Genomic DNA, 16774 nt, shown 5'->3' with positions numbered 1-16774 from the left:
GTGCTAGAAATTCAAACCCTAGATTGAGAATTATTCCATAAGGGTCTACTTTAGATCCCATTATACTTGTGGATCATCAATAATATGTCTTATAATAGTTGCATATGCGATACGCCGATTAAAATATGACTAACTTGGAAATGGATGGTTGGATTGATGATGGCAAAGATGGCTATGGAGATGAGATGGGAAATGGCGGCGGCTAGGGTTGGAGGACGGTTCTGGTGCTCTGTTTCATGAATGGTGCTTTCCATGTTGGGAATTTGTTGTCGCCCCTTTTATAACTCCTGGCCAGGTGGATCTCCTGGTGCTGACTTCGACTGGTATGAGCAGGCGTGGTCATACCAAGTGTCATCTTGCGCTCTATTGCGTCCGGAATTTCTTCGTGTTGACTTTCCTTTTCCCCAGACTTCACCCTATTACTCCTAAAATGTTTCTTGTTGATTTATCTCTTCCATCAAACTTCGTGTTTCCTCGTACGTGGTGATTCTCTTCCATGTTTAGGCTCTTTTCCCGCAGAAACACATTAAACAAAGGATTTCGTGATCACTAGCATTCATTAGTCATTAGTGACAATATTGGAGGAAATTTCTCATAAATGCCAGGATTATTCATTTTATACAATGGTGTGATGAGCGCAAAAATGTCCTTCATCGGATCCTTGCTCTCCAACACGAAGAATGAGAAAGAAACAAAAAAGAGATATAAAAACTAGGGTAAAAAGTAGTAGATGAGTTTGCGATTGTATTTTTTTTCTAATTGGCCATCACCTCTAATTTACGGGCCGTTGTTGTAGTGCACTATTTTAATTGTAACTTTTGCATACAATCTTGGATTGAGATGATTCAAAAAGCAAAAACGCTTGTCTTGACACGACAAAGGATTTTATGCAGAACACGGTGCGGTGTTTTTTCTGCTCGCGTGGTGCGCTGCAACCCCACGCGCGGGCACGGTGCGGTGATCTTTTTTCCCTCGCGTGATACCGTGCGCTCGAGGCCTTCGTTGTGACTACCACTCTAGAAGGCTTTATATGTTAGATGAGGATGTCATATCGATCGTACGTGGCCATATATATAAGCATCTTCTCAATTTACTAGAACAATGCCCATGCATTGCAACGGGGTATAAATCTTCTAGTACGTCGGCTTGTGATTTACCTGTCTATAATAACGTGATTGTGTAAATAAATGATCATCAAATTCTGCCCATGAATTACCTTGATCCGAAGTTTGGTAAGTAAATTAAAGTGAAACTGGTTCAAAAGGTAAGTAATTAAGTTGATTTATTATCATATAAGGAAGGTTGGACTAAGGAGTGGTGCGAATAAAGATGAAATGGGAACCTTACATTCTTTTTAAATAATAGAGATTAGCTCGCTCACTACCGTCTGTCTACCCAAGCAAGGCCTTGCGTATGCAACACTCGCATTCAAGTACCGTACGTCCATGCCTGCCTGCCACCAGCGCCCTACGTAGATGGAGGCCAGCAGGTCATCGTCGTTGCTTCCGGCGGCTCTCCTCCTGGCCCTGGGCCTCCTCCTGAGCCGCCCCGCCGCCTCCAGCCCTCCGCCGGACGCGGTTTCCTGCGCCCGCGGCACGTCCGACTGCATCCTCGCCAAAACGCCAATGTCTACGGCTCCTTCCCGGACCGCACCGCCTGCCGCGCGGCTGACGCCACGTTCCCGCGCACCGAGGCGGAGCTGGTGGCCGCCGTGGCGGCCGCCGCGGCGGCCAAGCGCAAGGTGAAGGCCGTCCCCGGGCACTCCCATAGCTTCCCCAAGCTGGCCTGCCCGGGCGGCCGCGACGGCACCATCATCAGCGTCGACGCCGCCAAGGGGCTGATGACCGTGGAGGGCGGCATGGTGCTCCGGGACCTGATCCGCGCCGCCGCCGCCGTGGGGCTCGCGCTGCCGCACTCGCCCTACTGGTACGGCGTCAGCGTCGGTGGCCTGCTGGCCACGGGCGCTCACGGGAGCTCGCTGTGGGGGAAGGGCAGCGCCGTGCACGAGTACGTGGTCGGGATGAGGATCGTCACGCCAGCGCCGGCGAACCAGGGGTTCGCCGTTGTCAGGGAGCTCGGCACCGACCACCCCGACCTGGACGCGGCCAAGGTCTCGCTCGGCGTCCTTGGCGTCGTCTCCCAGGTACGTACCTACTCCTACACGTGTAGTATAGTTGCCAATGCGCATGCATGCCAATGTGCTGAAGTGGGTTTTGTGTTACTTGCTTGCCTACGAAAGCTTGGCTGTCTTGGTACGTGACGCATACATACATACATACATACATACACACACCGGTGAACATACAGCTTACAGTTTTTGTATATATCGCTTCGATGTACACAAATGTTCACATTTTTGTATGTGTAATGTTCCTATAAAAAAAAGTCACTAGACAGGGTAATCCCATCCTTATGTGTGTTGTGTGTCATGCTTGCGCAGGTTACTTTGCAGTTGCAACCGATGTTCAAGCGGTCCGTCACGTTCCTGGAGCGCGACGACTCGGACCTGGCGGCGCAGGTGGCCGTGTGGGGCGACCTACACGAGTTCGGCGACATGACATGGCTGCGGCGCCAAGGCAAGGTCATCTACCGCGAGGATGACCGTGTCGATGTCTCGTCGCCCGGCGATGGCCTCAACGACTACCTCGGCTTCCGCTTCTTCCCGATGCTCGGGCTCATCGTCGCGAGAGTCGCGGAGGAGCATGTGGAGGAAAGCAACGACATGGCACGATGCCTAGCCGCGGGGGTGCTGCCCGCCTTGTTCCCCATGCAGGCGTATGGCTTCACCAACGACAGTTCCTCCTTCACGGGATACCCGGTGGTCGGGTACCAGCACCGCATCCAGGCGTCCAGCTCGTGCATCGATGCCAAGGGCACCCTGCTCCGCTCCTCATGCACGTGGGACCCACGCGTCCGGAGCCTCTTCTTCTACAACTCGGGCTTCAGCGTCGCGCTCTCCAAAGCCCCGACTCTGGTCGCCGACATGCAACGACTTCGCGACCTCAACCCACGCGCCCTATGCAGCCTCCACGCCAAGATGGGCGTGCTCATCCGCTACGTTGGGGCCTCCTCCGCCTACCTCGGCAAGACGGAGGACTCGGTCAACTTTGACTTCACCTATTACCGGAGCTACACCCAAGGCAGGCCGCGTGCTCACTCTGATGTGATCGACGAGCTCGAACAGATGGCTTTGTTAAGTATGGCGTCGTCCCGCAATGGGGCAAGAACCACAACTTCGGCTTCGACGGCGCCATCACCAAGTGCGCAAAGTCCGGCGAGTTCCTCAAAGTGAAGGAGAGGTACGACCCAGATGGGGTCTTCTCTAGTTAGTGGAGCGACCATGTGCTCGGCATCGATGGGAGCCCCAACATCGTTCACAAGGGTTGCGCCATCGAAGGGCTCTGCATATGCTCTCACGACTCGCATTGCGCGCCAGAACAAGGCTATTACTGTCGGCCTGGAAATGTGTACGCGGAGGCAAGGGTATGCTCGTTCCGACCCACCTCACACCGTGACCACAACGACAAAACATGAATCTAGTCATGGATGGGTCAAGAAGTGGTGCGATCTAATGTTGAATTAGTATGCTTTTGTAAGCGGTGTGTTGATTTACTTCATTCTCTTCCACATGGTTATCTAAATCATTTTTCCGTAGATAAGTGATTTATATCCATACATGCGCTGGAAGCCGGCTGTAGGTTTAAGAGCATCTAAGCCGGGCTTGGCAAATCCGGTCCCCTATATGCCCGTAGGCGCGTTCACGGGACGCTTGCCGGCCTCTCATATGTGCTGCCGCACATTCATATGTCTCAAATGCGGAGCCTCAAATCCATGTAATCCATGCACATCGATCATACGAGACAAATTGTCCGAATTCAATTGTTCAAAACAAGCAAAGAAAATCATAGTTCAACAAAACCGGACATGCCAAAATGAAATAAATGTCTGAGCGTGACGGATGCCTCGTTGGCTGGCCGGATCACTGGTCGGACGCCATCCATGCGGCCTGCTCCGAGTCCATCCTTGCATCCTGCTCTGCCTGCATCTGGGCCGCATGCTCCACTTGCATCTTTGTCGCATGGTCCACTGCTACCGCAACCGCCCTCGTCGCCTCGTATTTCCTACCCCTGTTGTCTCCTTCTTCTTCGCCGCAAGCCCACTTCTTTGCACGGTCATCCAAGAGGGTTTCATCCGCCGGCATGATCTTGGCATCCTCCGTGTCTCGTGCGAGTTGGAACCTCCTCTTCTCAACCTCAATCTCTCCAAATGTCTTGGCCTTCTTGAGCTCCCATTTGATCGCCGGCTCTTACTTCTCCAACTCGATCTTCCCCCTCTCAATTTGCAGCTTCTTCTCCTCCCTCTTCCGGTCTCAATCCATCATCTTCTTTTGTGAATCCAACATGAGTTGTACCTCTCCTCTTTCTTGTTCTCCCTCGCCGAAAAAGGCCCGTCCAAGCGGAGGACATTTTTGTAGCCACGGCGTCACGGGAGGCCCTTGCCTTCTCCCACTTGTTTCCCATGACTCGGCGGTTATCCTTTGGCACGGTGGGTCTTCCATTCTCGACGACAATATCTTCCTCTTCGTCGTCCAATCCAATTGATCGGTGGAAGTTTGAGCCATTATTCCTCTTTTTGCTGGCCTTGAGACCGGGCACGAGTTGTGTCCACTTTGGCACTCCGTTGAATATGACCCAACAATGGCTAAAAACAAATGGATGCTTCTCCATTTCTTGATACATAGCACACCGACTAGCAAACAAAAAATGCATGAGCTTGAGAATGCAACAAAACCAAGCACATGCAAATGATGACAAGATGAAGTAGTTGAGTTTACGTGAGTTGCCACTCCCATCCCACTTTGAGGGCGGTCGGTCACTTGTGAGTAGTAGCCAACACATTTGTTCACCTCCCCTTGAATGACCCCCCATCGATGTTGGAGAGATGCCGCATTGTGGTCTGTCACGGTAGGATGTGGCTCCACATATTCCTTTTGTCCGTGATACTCCTTTCAAATCTTCTCCCAATATTTTCCCCTTTGGCTCGGTGCCACATATTGGATTTATTTTTATGGCCAACCAAGCTTTAACCAACAAGATGTCCTCAAAACTTGAGAATGCCAGACCTATTGCCTTCGCCGTCATTCCCTTCTTCTTCTTGCTCTGTTTGGGATCAGATGTTGTCTCAACTTCAAATGTGGTGCCCCCCAATTCGTAACCCATTTGGGTCGGACCATGATTGTCATTGATCATGTCCGACTGAAACACCTCCTAAATGATCGTTGTTTGCAAGCATTCATCATGTACGAAATGAATAGCGGCCTATGCAAAACATTGAAATGCCATATGCAAAGTTGATTGGGCAGGAGCAACAAAAACTGTATTGACTCTTGTTGTGTCATTCCTTCGAACAGGTTGTGGGCAGACCGGGCGCCGCCGGCGCTCATGCTCATCCGCGCCCGAACGAGCTGCGGCGATTGACATACGTCAACCGCCAGCATCTGCGAGGGGCGGAAAGCTGTCCGGAATGCCCAACCGGCCGTCTGATTCTCCTCTGTTCCAACGTGGTCCGACGACGCAATCCATGTCGGCAGACTGATGGATGGGGTGCGGGGTTCCGGACGCGGCGGGGGGACAACTGCTCATCCATGTTTTATGTCCAAGTCAAACTTATGTATTTTTGAACAAGATTATAGAATAAAATGCCAACATCTGCAATACAAAAAAAATACTTTTGTGATGGATCTAATGATAAAAATTTGGTATAGTACATATTAATATTTTTTTAAATTTTTTTGGTCAAACACCTTATATTTTGGAATGGATGGAGTAAGTAATAAGGACATCTCCGATGCCGACCCCCTAAAACAGACACGGTATTTGTTCGCGGGCCGGTCTGGACTGGTGTCCGGACATGGATACGGGAGGCGGCCATCCAACCATATACCTCAAATGTCCGTTTTTTAATTAACTAAAAAAACAACATTTCACCAAATTCTTTCGCAAATTAACAGCCTTTTGCCAACATGTTATAGAGAATCTCTATCTCTACTATTTAAAAAGAACGTAACGTTCCCATTTCACTTCTCTTTCGTCTAACCTTCCTTATATACGTCCAATTCTTTCCTTCTCCTCTTTGATCTTTTCCTCCCATCTTTGATTTTTCTCCCATCCATTATCCCTAAAATAGAATCAATTGTCTCATGTTTTATTAACTTACCAAAATAAAAACATATTTATATGGTATAAGTCATTAAATTCTTACGAAATAAGTGCTTAACAATAAAATAACAGGTAAATCATCACAATTGCATAAAAAACTAGCTAAAATTTTAGGGCATCAATATAAAAATAGACAATGCAGTCCCGGGCTAATCTAATGGAATGCTTATACTGTCGTTGCAACACACGGGCAATTGTTTAGTCTTAATAAAAAAACCCTAATAACACAACTAATCACCGTAAGATGTACACCTTCCGCCAAATACCTGAATCTATTGCAAAGCTTCCGCCGAATGCCCAAATAGTAACCGCCATCCGTCTTTTAACATGCATCAATTAACAACAATGGGCAGCGGACTTCGGCCGTCCGGACGAAGTGGTGGGGTACATGACGGCTCTTGGTTTATCATAAGGATGTCTGGACTCTCATAAAGTCTCTCTTTGTTTGGTTTTGATTTACGGAAAACAGACGTTCGAACCGCTTTGTGGACTGATGGGTGCCGCGTTGGATGGCGAATTGTGTCCGGACGGCGTGGGCGATTTGAGGGTCCGGTTTGGAGATGCCACGAAAACACACAAGTTTGCATCGTGCTTATAGCACACTGAGGAGTGGGGCCAAGGACGTGGCAAGAGGCCTCTCTCTCCTGCTCTCATCTCAACCCCCACAGCACATCACAGCACAGTTGGAGATCGCCCGCCCGCACTCCACAAGCCAGATCTCTCGGCCGATGCCGGACATGGAGGAGTCCACGCAGCCCAAGCCCGCCGACCCGGAGCTCCCCAACGGCGCCGGGGACCCGGACGAGTCGGAGCCGCCGTCGCCCGCTGCCGCGGAGGCGCCTGCCGCCGCACCGGCGGCAGAGGCTGCAGAGGAGGTGGCGGGTGTGGACGAGGTCCTGGTGAGATCGGAGCCGCCCAAGGGCGCGGGGACGAACGCGGACGGCTGGCGCCCCTACACCATGGGGGAGTTGCTCGGGGAGGCCGCCGCCGCCGGGAGATCCGACTTCGCCACCGACGGGAATGGGGCCGGATCCGCCACCCCCGAGCGCTCCAGGTCAGTGCCCGCTCCCTCCCTCCCTCCCTCCCTGCCCGCGCGGGGCCGTCCGGATCTCGATCGCCCCAACCGGTTGAGCTCCTGTTGCTGCTGCATAGCCTAGTTGCAGAGTGTCCTTCATCAGATCTCTAATGTAGTTCACGTGCGATTGCGCTGCTAATGCTTAGCCCTGTAGTGTATGGTGGTCGTTGCTGCTGCGCTGAACCTGAATTGCTGCTTGGTTGCTAGATGTTTCAGTTTCAGGCTGGATCCGTCATGTCATTTTGCAGGACGGACTCTTTGATGAGGTCCTGTAATCTCTTTGTTAACTACTATTCCTTTCCGTACAATCATCGCCAACTAGCTTGTGCTAATTCATGTTCCGTAAAGTTTGCAATGAAATGTGCCGCTTCAGATCGCTCGTGCTAGTAGGCATACATGGGTCCATGGTTTTATTGTAGCAACCCAATGTCTAGGGTATGACGTACTGCCCGACATACATTGCGCTGTTTGAGCTGTGTGGATGTGGAGGAGGCATCTAGGAAGAGGAAGGTGCAGGATAAAGAGGGGTGGGGTGCGCATCCTCGACGGTGACGCCGGCCAGCGGCGTCTGACGAGTAATGAGTGCCCTGATGGGCCTAGATGAGAGCTTCTTCGGGGGACAGCTGTGCCCCGACTTGACACCACTGGAGGCGATGACAGTCGACGACCATAGGCGGCGGTGAGGCATCGGAGCTGGAGGGGTGGCGAAGCATTGGTGGGCAGTTGGGGGGGGGGGGGGGGGGGGGGGATAGTGCTGGGCGCCGCTGGTGGGGGCAGAAAAGGAAACGGATGGAGTTTTGTGGCGCAGGGGGCTGCCGCACTGCAAGCCTGTAGCAGCGCCAACTTAATATACTATGGATGCTTGACTAGTCCAACTAGCACCTAGTTGGAGGGAGGTTGCGACACGTTGGAGCTGGAGGAGAAGGCGGCAGTGGGGGAGAGGAGGGTCAGGCGAAGCGTCAGTGGCTAGTGGGAAGTGGGGGTGGAGGAGAACTTATCCGAGTGGGCGGGAGAAGTAGCTGTAGCGCCAGGCGCCGCTCATGGATACAGAATGGGATGGAGGAAATAGTTGGAGTTGTGGGGTGCAGGGGACTGACGCACTGCAAAGCCTGTAGCAGCACACATTTATTATGCTATGGGTGCTTGATTAGTCCAACTTATGTTATCAACCAATATGGTTATTGTTTTGATGCTACTTTTACTTAGGTTTAGATATGTATTTAGTTTCCAATTTTCCATATATTAGACCAGTCCAGTACGTGTATATATTGGCCCATGGCCTCATGTCATGTGACTACAAGTTGCCTTCTTAACAACTGGTACTGCCAATTTATCTTCTGCCAAAAGGGAAATTAAATAATAGAGTATAACATTTATATTATTCGATTATTTAGATACTCTCGAGTTAGCTATGATAAAGACAAGTTATACAACTCCTTTCATTTGTCCATCTCAGCCAGGACAGCCTGCAACTCTCATCCCATCATGATGTTGCCATGGACTTGATAAATAGTGTCACTGGGGTTGATGAGGAAGGTCGCTCTCGCCAACGTATTCTTACCTTTGCAGCCAAAAGGTCTTGGTTTGTTTCATCTGATTATAACCCAGTCTTATAGTAATATTATAATTAGCTCAAACTTTGCATGTTTTCTAAAGGTTCGTTTTGCAGATATATTAGCGCCATTGAAAGAAATCCAGAAGACCCTGATGCATATTATAACTGGGCCCTAGTTCTCCAGGTAAAAGTGCATTCCTTATTTACAGTACGCACCGGCTCATACATTGGTTAAAGATGACCTTTGCAGGCTTCATTTATTCTGTTGCTTAAAGCGTGCTAGTGAAACGAACACTGCAAGAGAAATGTTTTAACCTTTTCAAATATATTTGCAGGAAAGTGCTGACAACGTGGATCCTAGTTCTGATTCTTCGAAAGATTCATTGCTTGAGGAGGCTTGCAAGAAGTATGCTGAAGCTACACGACTTTGTCCAACACTGTATGATGTAAGTTCACCAGTCTGAGTTTATTTTATTGGTTCATGTTCTGAACTCTATTGAAAATTGTTCAGATTGTTGCTTTGTTATACCAAAGAGAATTGGTACCATAGTGCCTTGGCATGGACTACTAATTTTATATAGAAATCAATGAGATGCGCATGAATATCATTTATGCATTTATTCCTCATTCTAACTTGCTACTCTGCTGACAAACATCACAGTTCTCAACTTCTCATGCCTCTTTCTTATCCTTTTAGGCATATTACAACTGGGCTATTGCTATAGCTGACCGGGCCAAAATGCGTGGGCGTACCAAAGAGGCTGAAGAACTCTGGCAGCAGGTAATAACAATGTTAATAAAGTTTGCTTGCGTTCTGTGATGGTTCTGTTTTTAGTTTTACTATGCTAGACCAAAGGGCAAATAGAGTTCAGAACACGCCAGAGACTGGGCCGAGGCTTTTTTTCCCGTTAGTTAGGCTTGGGCCGCCGCGGGGTCTCTTCGTTTAGGACTCTCGCCATTTGTGCATCCTTACGAATTACCATGTTTTTCACATTGATCAATAAATCAAGTGTGTTTAGACTCAAACAAAAATCAAAAAACCAAAAGTTGTGATGGTACTCCCTATTCGATCGATTCAACACATTAACGGTGTAACGGGCCCGCTCTAAATCTCAGAGAAAGGAGGGGAAGGAGGAAAATGGGAGAAAGGGGTGCCGATGAATGAAGGATAAGAGCATCTTCTCGCTTCGAATAGTTTTACTTACACCCTCTGTTTTTATTTACTTTGCATATTAGAATTGACTCAAGTCAAACTTCATAATGTTGACCAAGTTTATATAAAACAAAACAACCCTTTACCATAACGAATCTATATGATGTGAAACTACATTCAATTATGAAACTAATGGTATCGATTTGTTATTGTATATGTTAATATTTTTGTCTAGCTATAAACTTTGTCAAACTCTACGAAGCTTGACTTTGACCAAACCTAATATGCGGGGTAAATAAAAAACAGAGGAAGTACTTGTTAATTCTCAATCGATGCCTCACAACTACGGTCTCGACTCCCTTATGATACAAAATGCTCACGGCATGCAAACCAGATTTCACCTACTGCTCCATTGGGCCCTAGTTGTCATTGTTGCTCCTCCTTCTAGCCGCTCCCTCTCAATGCCATATGGGTCCATGTCTTCAATCAGTTCGCCTAGCGTAGAGACAGCACGTCGGGCTCCCGGTTTTGGATTTCTGATTTTTTTTTCTAATTTTGGTTTTTTTTCTTCTGATTTTTGCCTTTTCGGTTCTTTTAATTCCTGATTTTGGGTCTTTTTTTTGCTTTTTCATGACCAAAAAATCCATCAAAACATATTAACGTGAAACTAATTTCGAATATCTTGATGTGACAAATCCAACAAGAAAATGATTCGTGATTATGTGACACATGGTTCAAGAGATAACACATTTCAAAAAGAAAAAATCTACTAAAAAGAAAAACTCCTAGGTTTCTTCAAGTGGCCCATATGCAGTGCGACACTTGAAGGTGGGAGTGACTTTTGAAAGGGTTACCCCTTAATTCATAATTTCGGTCAAAATGACGCCAAAAACGCAAACGAGGGGGCAGCAGAAGAGTTAATTGGGCCGGCCCATTCTAGGTAGCAAAACATACAAGACATTTTGGTTTTCTTTTCTCTGTTGTTCTTTTGATTTCCTTTTTGTTATTTATTTTTCTTTACTTTTTCCAAAAATCACACTTATCTAAAAAAAAGTCACAAATTTGAAAAATATTTGCGCCTTTCAAATATAATGTTCTGTTTTCCAAAAATGTTCACAGTTTTGAAAATTTCTTTGCATTTTAATAATAATGTTCTTAATTTCAAAAATATTCATCTTTTCCAAATAATATTCACAGTTTCAAAAATGATCAAAATTTCAAATTTCGTTCAAATTTTAAAAAATGTTCATTTTTTAGAAAGTAAAAAATGATCAAAAAAATTGTCACATTTTTTAAATTTTGTTCTCTTTTCCAACCATGTTCCAAATTCTTTATCCACTGTTCTAGACCCCCGTTCTGTTATATTTCAAGTTCCCATCCACTGTTCTAGTTTTGGTGTTGTTCAGATTGTCAGTAGAAAAGGGGCAATGCTGTTTTCTTAAGTCGCTAACTGAACTTTCGATCTAATAATATTTATTTTAAAAATCTTGATTACATAGTTACGCTGTCAAATGGTAGTAGTCTAGAAATCAAGTTGCAACTCCCAGCATGAAGCAAAATATAATTTAGTCCCTTACCATTTCCTTCTTCATGCATATTATTCTTTCTTAAGAATAAGGGTGTGCTTCTTAACTAGTAGATAACATTCCCGATTTTTTACCATTACATTCGAAAAATGGCCTGATCGTTTTTTTCTACATTAAAAATAATACTATATTGTTCAAATGCTGGATTTGATGAGTTACTAGATACTCGTTGTTTTCTTCCCTTTCAGGCTATAAGGAACTACGACAAGGCCGTCCAGTTAAGTTGGAACAGCCCCCAGGTGAGTACTGACTCTCTTGACTGATTTATGGCAAATAATAAATGCTTCTCCTGATTTTGAAGTGTTGGAGTTAAATAACGTGGTAAAAGTTCACCATAGGAAACCATTGGAATATGGTGTGAGCAATAGTCATCACGAATACTGGCAACATAAACGCACACCATCACCAAACATATGATATCACACAGATATTCTTTGAGCTATTACTCCACTCTACCACAGTTATAAGGTTGCACTGGAGAAAACATTGTGAGAGTCCGTACAGTTGCGTTTGAGCAGTCAATCTGTATGATTTTGTATACATCCTCTGGATAAAACATCAATGGCTTACATCTCCATCAGATGACCTCTTCTGAGAACACTGTTTAAATGATTCTATCCATTTATGCCCAAGTTACATAAAGTTCTCATATTTGATACATCAAGTTAAATTGCTTTACATTTAGTATGTCAGTTCAGTTCTCTGAAATAAGACATTTACATTCAAATGCCATGATCTCGCATGAAGTAGTTAATTTCTTCTCGTTTTCTATAAATCCTCTAAATTTATGTAATTGGCCATTAATCTTCATGCCTCATGTCTGTCTCTTTGATTGCAGGCTCTCAACAACTGGGGCCTTGGACTGCAGGTATATTAGCTTATGCACTGTAATATCAGAAATGACTAACTCTTCATCCATACATTTTGCTTTTCACTCATTTTCAAGGGTACAAACTTGTGATGCAGGAATTGAGTGCGATTGTTCCTGCTAAAGACAAGCAAACAATCATAAAAACAGCTATAAGTAAGGTAGTTGCACTTTATATCTTTGCGGAAATTACTTCTGAGCATTACTTCTGTGCAGTGCTTTTATCACAAAATGTTTGTTCAACGAAGTGTTGAAACTAAGTTTCTTTTGTTTTGTGGCACAGTTTCGTTCTGCCATCCAGTTGCAGTTTGACTTCCACCGGGCTATTTACAACCTTGGAACTGTCCTGGTATGATTCCTTGGTCTATTTGATAGTGACTGAAACGGTGAACAGCACCGCTTCAATTTGAATGCATGTTACCTTATGCAACTCTGTGGTAACAATAATCAACGCCCTCTTGCTTCCTTTTTGTGCTGCAGTATGGCTTGGCAGAGGATACCTCGAGGTCTGGAGGGGCCGATACCTCTCCTAATGATCTGTATAGTCAGTCTGCTATTTACGTTGCAGCTGCTCATGCATTGAAGCCAAATTATTCGGTATGTGGATTTCTTCATTTGCCACTGTGATGCTTGGTAATTTCGTTATTGGTTCTTTCTGGAAGCTTGAGGGTTGACATTGTAATTTTAAGCAATGCAGTCATCCCGTGCCATCAAATATTCTAACTTATAATATCTTAATTAACACAATGTTATATTTGTTGATGTACAACTGTTTATTCGTCACCCATTTCAGTACTTTCTGATTGTTATACTTGTAGTTGTACGTCAGTCTACCATTTGTATTGCTTCCAGTTTTCAGTAGCCCATGAGCTTTGATAGCACCTTATGGCTTTTCTAAAATGAGCAAATCCATAGTTGTCATATGCATGATGTGTCTAGAACTTAATTTCCAGTTATGGGTTACTCATTAATGATATTTAGGCATAACAGTTGTCAGCACCTACTGAAATGCTGTTGTTTTGCATAATTCAGGTTTATCGCAGTGCTCTACGGTTGGTCCGCTCAATGGTATGTTGGCAGCTGTAATATTTCAGTTACTTTAGCTAGCCGCGAGTTATCCATCATGTTCTAAACGTTATGCACATTTATTTGAAATGCAATTGACTTGATTATGTTGCTGTGCACAAAGTGGAACATAAAAACTAGTCTAATCTAACTATAGAAGCAGACAAATCATGAAATGCCTCCTTTTGTTAAGATGATTCAGCAAATTACAGAATGTAAACTCTGAACTTGTAGTGTGCCTTTCCAGTAAAATATGTGAGTGCGCCCTCAGTGTACGAACACTGAGCACAATATTCATCCTCTTGTTTTCTATTTTCTTTTTGGTAATTATGCATATGTTGGCCCAGTCTTGTTCAGACCATCTCTGGTCAAAATCAGCAATTTGTAATTATGGATTTTGTGACATCCTTGCTGCTATGCTTTGCAGCTACCGTTGCCATATTTGAAAGTGGGATATTTGACTGCTCCTCCGGCAGACGACCCCATTGCACCACACAAACATTGGGAGAGGTCACAGTTCATCTTAAACCACATGGAACTCCAGCAGGTAGTTGTGTTACTGATGATAACGCATAGCCTACTTGTGTGTCTATTCATATCACTGCTAGGATCCATCTTGTTTTATGCTACTGAGTTTGCAATCATAAATCTAAGGTCAATGATTCCGAAAGCGCACCTGTCAAAGCAAACGCGCTCGTGGAGAAAGCCAAAAGGTTTATCAAGGTAGACGTCGCAGACATAGTTTCAGTGTCCACGTGCTCCGATCTGACCCTGCCCCCTGGCGCCGGCCTTTGTATAAACACAACTCATGGGCCCGTGTTCTTGGTATGCACCTCCTCTTCTTGAACTCCTCTTGACCTGATGCCTTAGAAAGCGTTCTTGGTTTTCGAACTAATTGTCCACCTCTCTGTTTTCTCCGTGTCAGGTTGCTGATACCTGGGAGTCTCTCGATGGCTGGCTAGATGCGATACGTCTGGTGTACACCATATTTGCAAGAGGGAAGACCGATGTCCTGGCGGGCATCATCACCGGCTGATCAATGATGTCTTGTTGTATGTGTGACTAGCTGTGTCTGGACAGTGCGACATGTATATCAATATGTATTCTGTGTCAATTCAAAGAAACCCACCACAGTTGATTTTTATGTACCCCTCCCTCCCCTTGATTGCTCCGATGTGAATTTTCAGAGTTTGTGTAGAGTAATGTGGTTACCCATCCGAATCATAGGCGGCATTGTTTTGTACCTGTAACACATATATACCTTCAAGTATGTAAGACTTGTAATAGACGACTGATGAGAAGATGAGTTTGTACTGTCATCTAGTTCAAATGTTTGTATGTTGTGTCCTGTATTTTGACTTTCCCAAATTCGAACCTCTGTTGTATTAGGGTCGACGTCCTAGTGAAACCGTGGCACCTTTTGATTGTCTGTACCACTTATCTCTATCTATCTATTCGTGTTTGTTCAAATTATTTGAACTTATCTCTATGTATCTACTCAGTTTGTTCAAATTATTTGAAGTTATAGCCTTATTTTAACTCAAAATTTCTTTCCCTATATGTTGTCAAAATGACGCTAAAGGAGTAGTCCAAGAAAAAGAAATTGCACCTCATTTTCCTTCCCTTTCTCTCTCCTCCTTGTACCCTTGAGAGTTGAGTCTCCTAGGGGAGAATATTAGGGTGTGTTTGGTAAGATGTATGGACCTAGCTTAGTTGTTCTCCTCTCATACATGCTGAGTGTAGACATGCTGAATCCATGTATTTTGCTGTTGTTTGGCAGCGGTGTATGTGCTAAGACATGCTGAGCTGAGACTTTGTTTGTCAGCCTGCATCTGTTTAGACAAGGTGAACAATTTTGAATTCCGAATATACTTTTTGAATGGTGAACAAAATTAAAAAAGCGTGAACAAAAATTTAAATATATTTTGAAATTCTGATTTTTTATTGAAAATTTAAACAAAATTTGAAATTCTGATCTTTTATTGAAAATTTAAACAAAATTTGAAATTCTGTTTTTTTATTGAAAATTTAAACAAAATTTGAAATTCTAAACATTTTTTGAAATTTTAAATAAATTTTGCAATAATAAACTTTTTTTGAAAATTTAAATTCTAAAAGTTTTTTAAAATTTTAAATAAAATTTTGAACTGAATTTTTTTTAAAAATTTAAACATATTTTGGAATTCTGAACTTTTTTGAAAATTTAAACAAAATTTGAAATTCAGAACATATTTTAGAAATTTAAACAAATTTGAAATTCTAAACATTTTTGAAAATTTAAACAAAAGTTGAAATTCTAATTTCTTTTCAAATTTTTCTGAACATTTTAAACAAATTTCAAATTTTGAACATTTCCATTCCCTCCCTTGCTTCGAATTCAAGGCAGTCCGACAATGGCGGTGGCAAGTAAGGGAATGGAAAGACATCTGCCGCACTGCGGCGGTGGCAAGCAACGTCCGATACCTTGAAGGATGAGAAAAACAGCTAATATTGGGTTGCTTTGCCTGTAATTTATGGCAATCTAGACATCTTTTACGGGTACAATGTGTGGCCTTCACACCGACTACGTCTTCACCTACTGCAACACACTTCGACGGCGGAAGCGTCAACGACGGATGGACTGCGCTGCTGCCCTCCTGGTCGTGGGAGTCCCACAAGGCCTCCTGATCCTGGGAGACCCACAAGGCGTCCCATGTTTTCCTAATCTGATAAAATAAATAAGGGGAAGACCCAAAAATAAACGGCTAAGCCCTAATTTTTCATAAAATTGGTCCAATGGCGGGGAGGGGGGGGGGGGGCATTGGCCCCCTCATCTTAACACATAGCTCTTACCCCGATTTTGGCGACATCTGGGCCGGTCATCTTCTCCTTTCCCATGGTCGCCGCTGAACAATTAAACAAGAACAGGAAATGAGCAGAAGAAGAAACAGAGGAAGATGATGATCGAAGGCACAATGGCGATGGAAAACCGTTGCTCACTGGAAGGCGCGAGCGAGCTGAATTGCGGACCGGTCGAAAGATGCTCGCGTAGGGGAGCTGAATTCCGAATCGGTCGACGATGCTCGCGCATGGGAGCTGAATTCCGAATCGGTCGAAGATGCTTGCGTAGGCGAGTTGTATTCCGAATCAGGCGAGCTCATTTGCCAATTATAAATACCCGCCCAAATCCGGCCGTCAATCTTAGGAGGAGGCGAGCTGAGTTGGGGGAGGAGGAGGAAGGAAGGGCAAGGATCGGGGTAGCCCAATCTTGCGGA

General features: G+C 45.0%; 1 protein-coding gene and 1 pseudogene across 1 annotated transcript; both read left to right on the top strand.

The window, feature by feature from the left end:
- Positions 1 to 1405: 1405 nt before the first annotated feature.
- On the top strand, positions 1406 to 3727 carry LOC125507541 (L-gulonolactone oxidase 2-like; annotated as a pseudogene).
- A 3094-nt stretch (positions 3728 to 6821) lies between these two features.
- LOC125511266 (protein HLB1) lies at positions 6822 to 14843 on the top strand. Its single transcript, XM_048676593.2, has 14 exons — positions 6822 to 7272; positions 8750 to 8869; positions 8963 to 9032; positions 9184 to 9294; positions 9546 to 9629; positions 11776 to 11826; positions 12426 to 12455; positions 12554 to 12616; positions 12739 to 12804; positions 12936 to 13052; positions 13488 to 13523; positions 13948 to 14067; positions 14175 to 14345; positions 14446 to 14843. The coding sequence occupies exons 1-14, from the start codon at positions 6947 to 6949 to the stop codon at positions 14554 to 14556; spliced, it is 1476 nt and encodes a 491-aa protein (XP_048532550.1). The 5' UTR covers positions 6822 to 6946; the 3' UTR covers positions 14557 to 14843.
- The last annotated feature ends 1931 nt before the right edge of the window (positions 14844 to 16774 follow it).

The sequence above is a fragment of the Triticum urartu genome, chromosome 5A, assembly GCF_056163025.1.
Source record: "Triticum urartu cultivar PI428250 chromosome 5A, HENAU_Tu73, whole genome shotgun sequence".
NCBI classification, from domain to species: Eukaryota; Viridiplantae; Streptophyta; class Magnoliopsida; order Poales; family Poaceae; genus Triticum; species Triticum urartu.
The sequence above is the reverse complement of the archived record's forward strand: the minus strand, read 5'-3'. Positions and strand labels throughout refer to the sequence as shown.

What these genes read in the sequence shown, in the direction of transcription:
- LOC125511266 (XM_048676593.2), top strand. Translation starts at nt 6,947, where the DNA reads ATGCCGGACATGGAGGAGTCCACGCAGCCCAAGCCCGCCGACCCGGAG. An exon ending in ACTGGGCCCTAGTTCTCCAG is followed by an intron (nt 9,033 to 9,183) that starts GTAAAAGTGCAT and finishes ATATATTTGCAG; the next exon opens with GAAAGTGCTGACAACGTGGA. An exon ending in ACTGGGGCCTTGGACTGCAG is followed by an intron (nt 12,456 to 12,553) that starts GTATATTAGCTT and finishes CTTGTGATGCAG; the next exon opens with GAATTGAGTGCGATTGTTCC.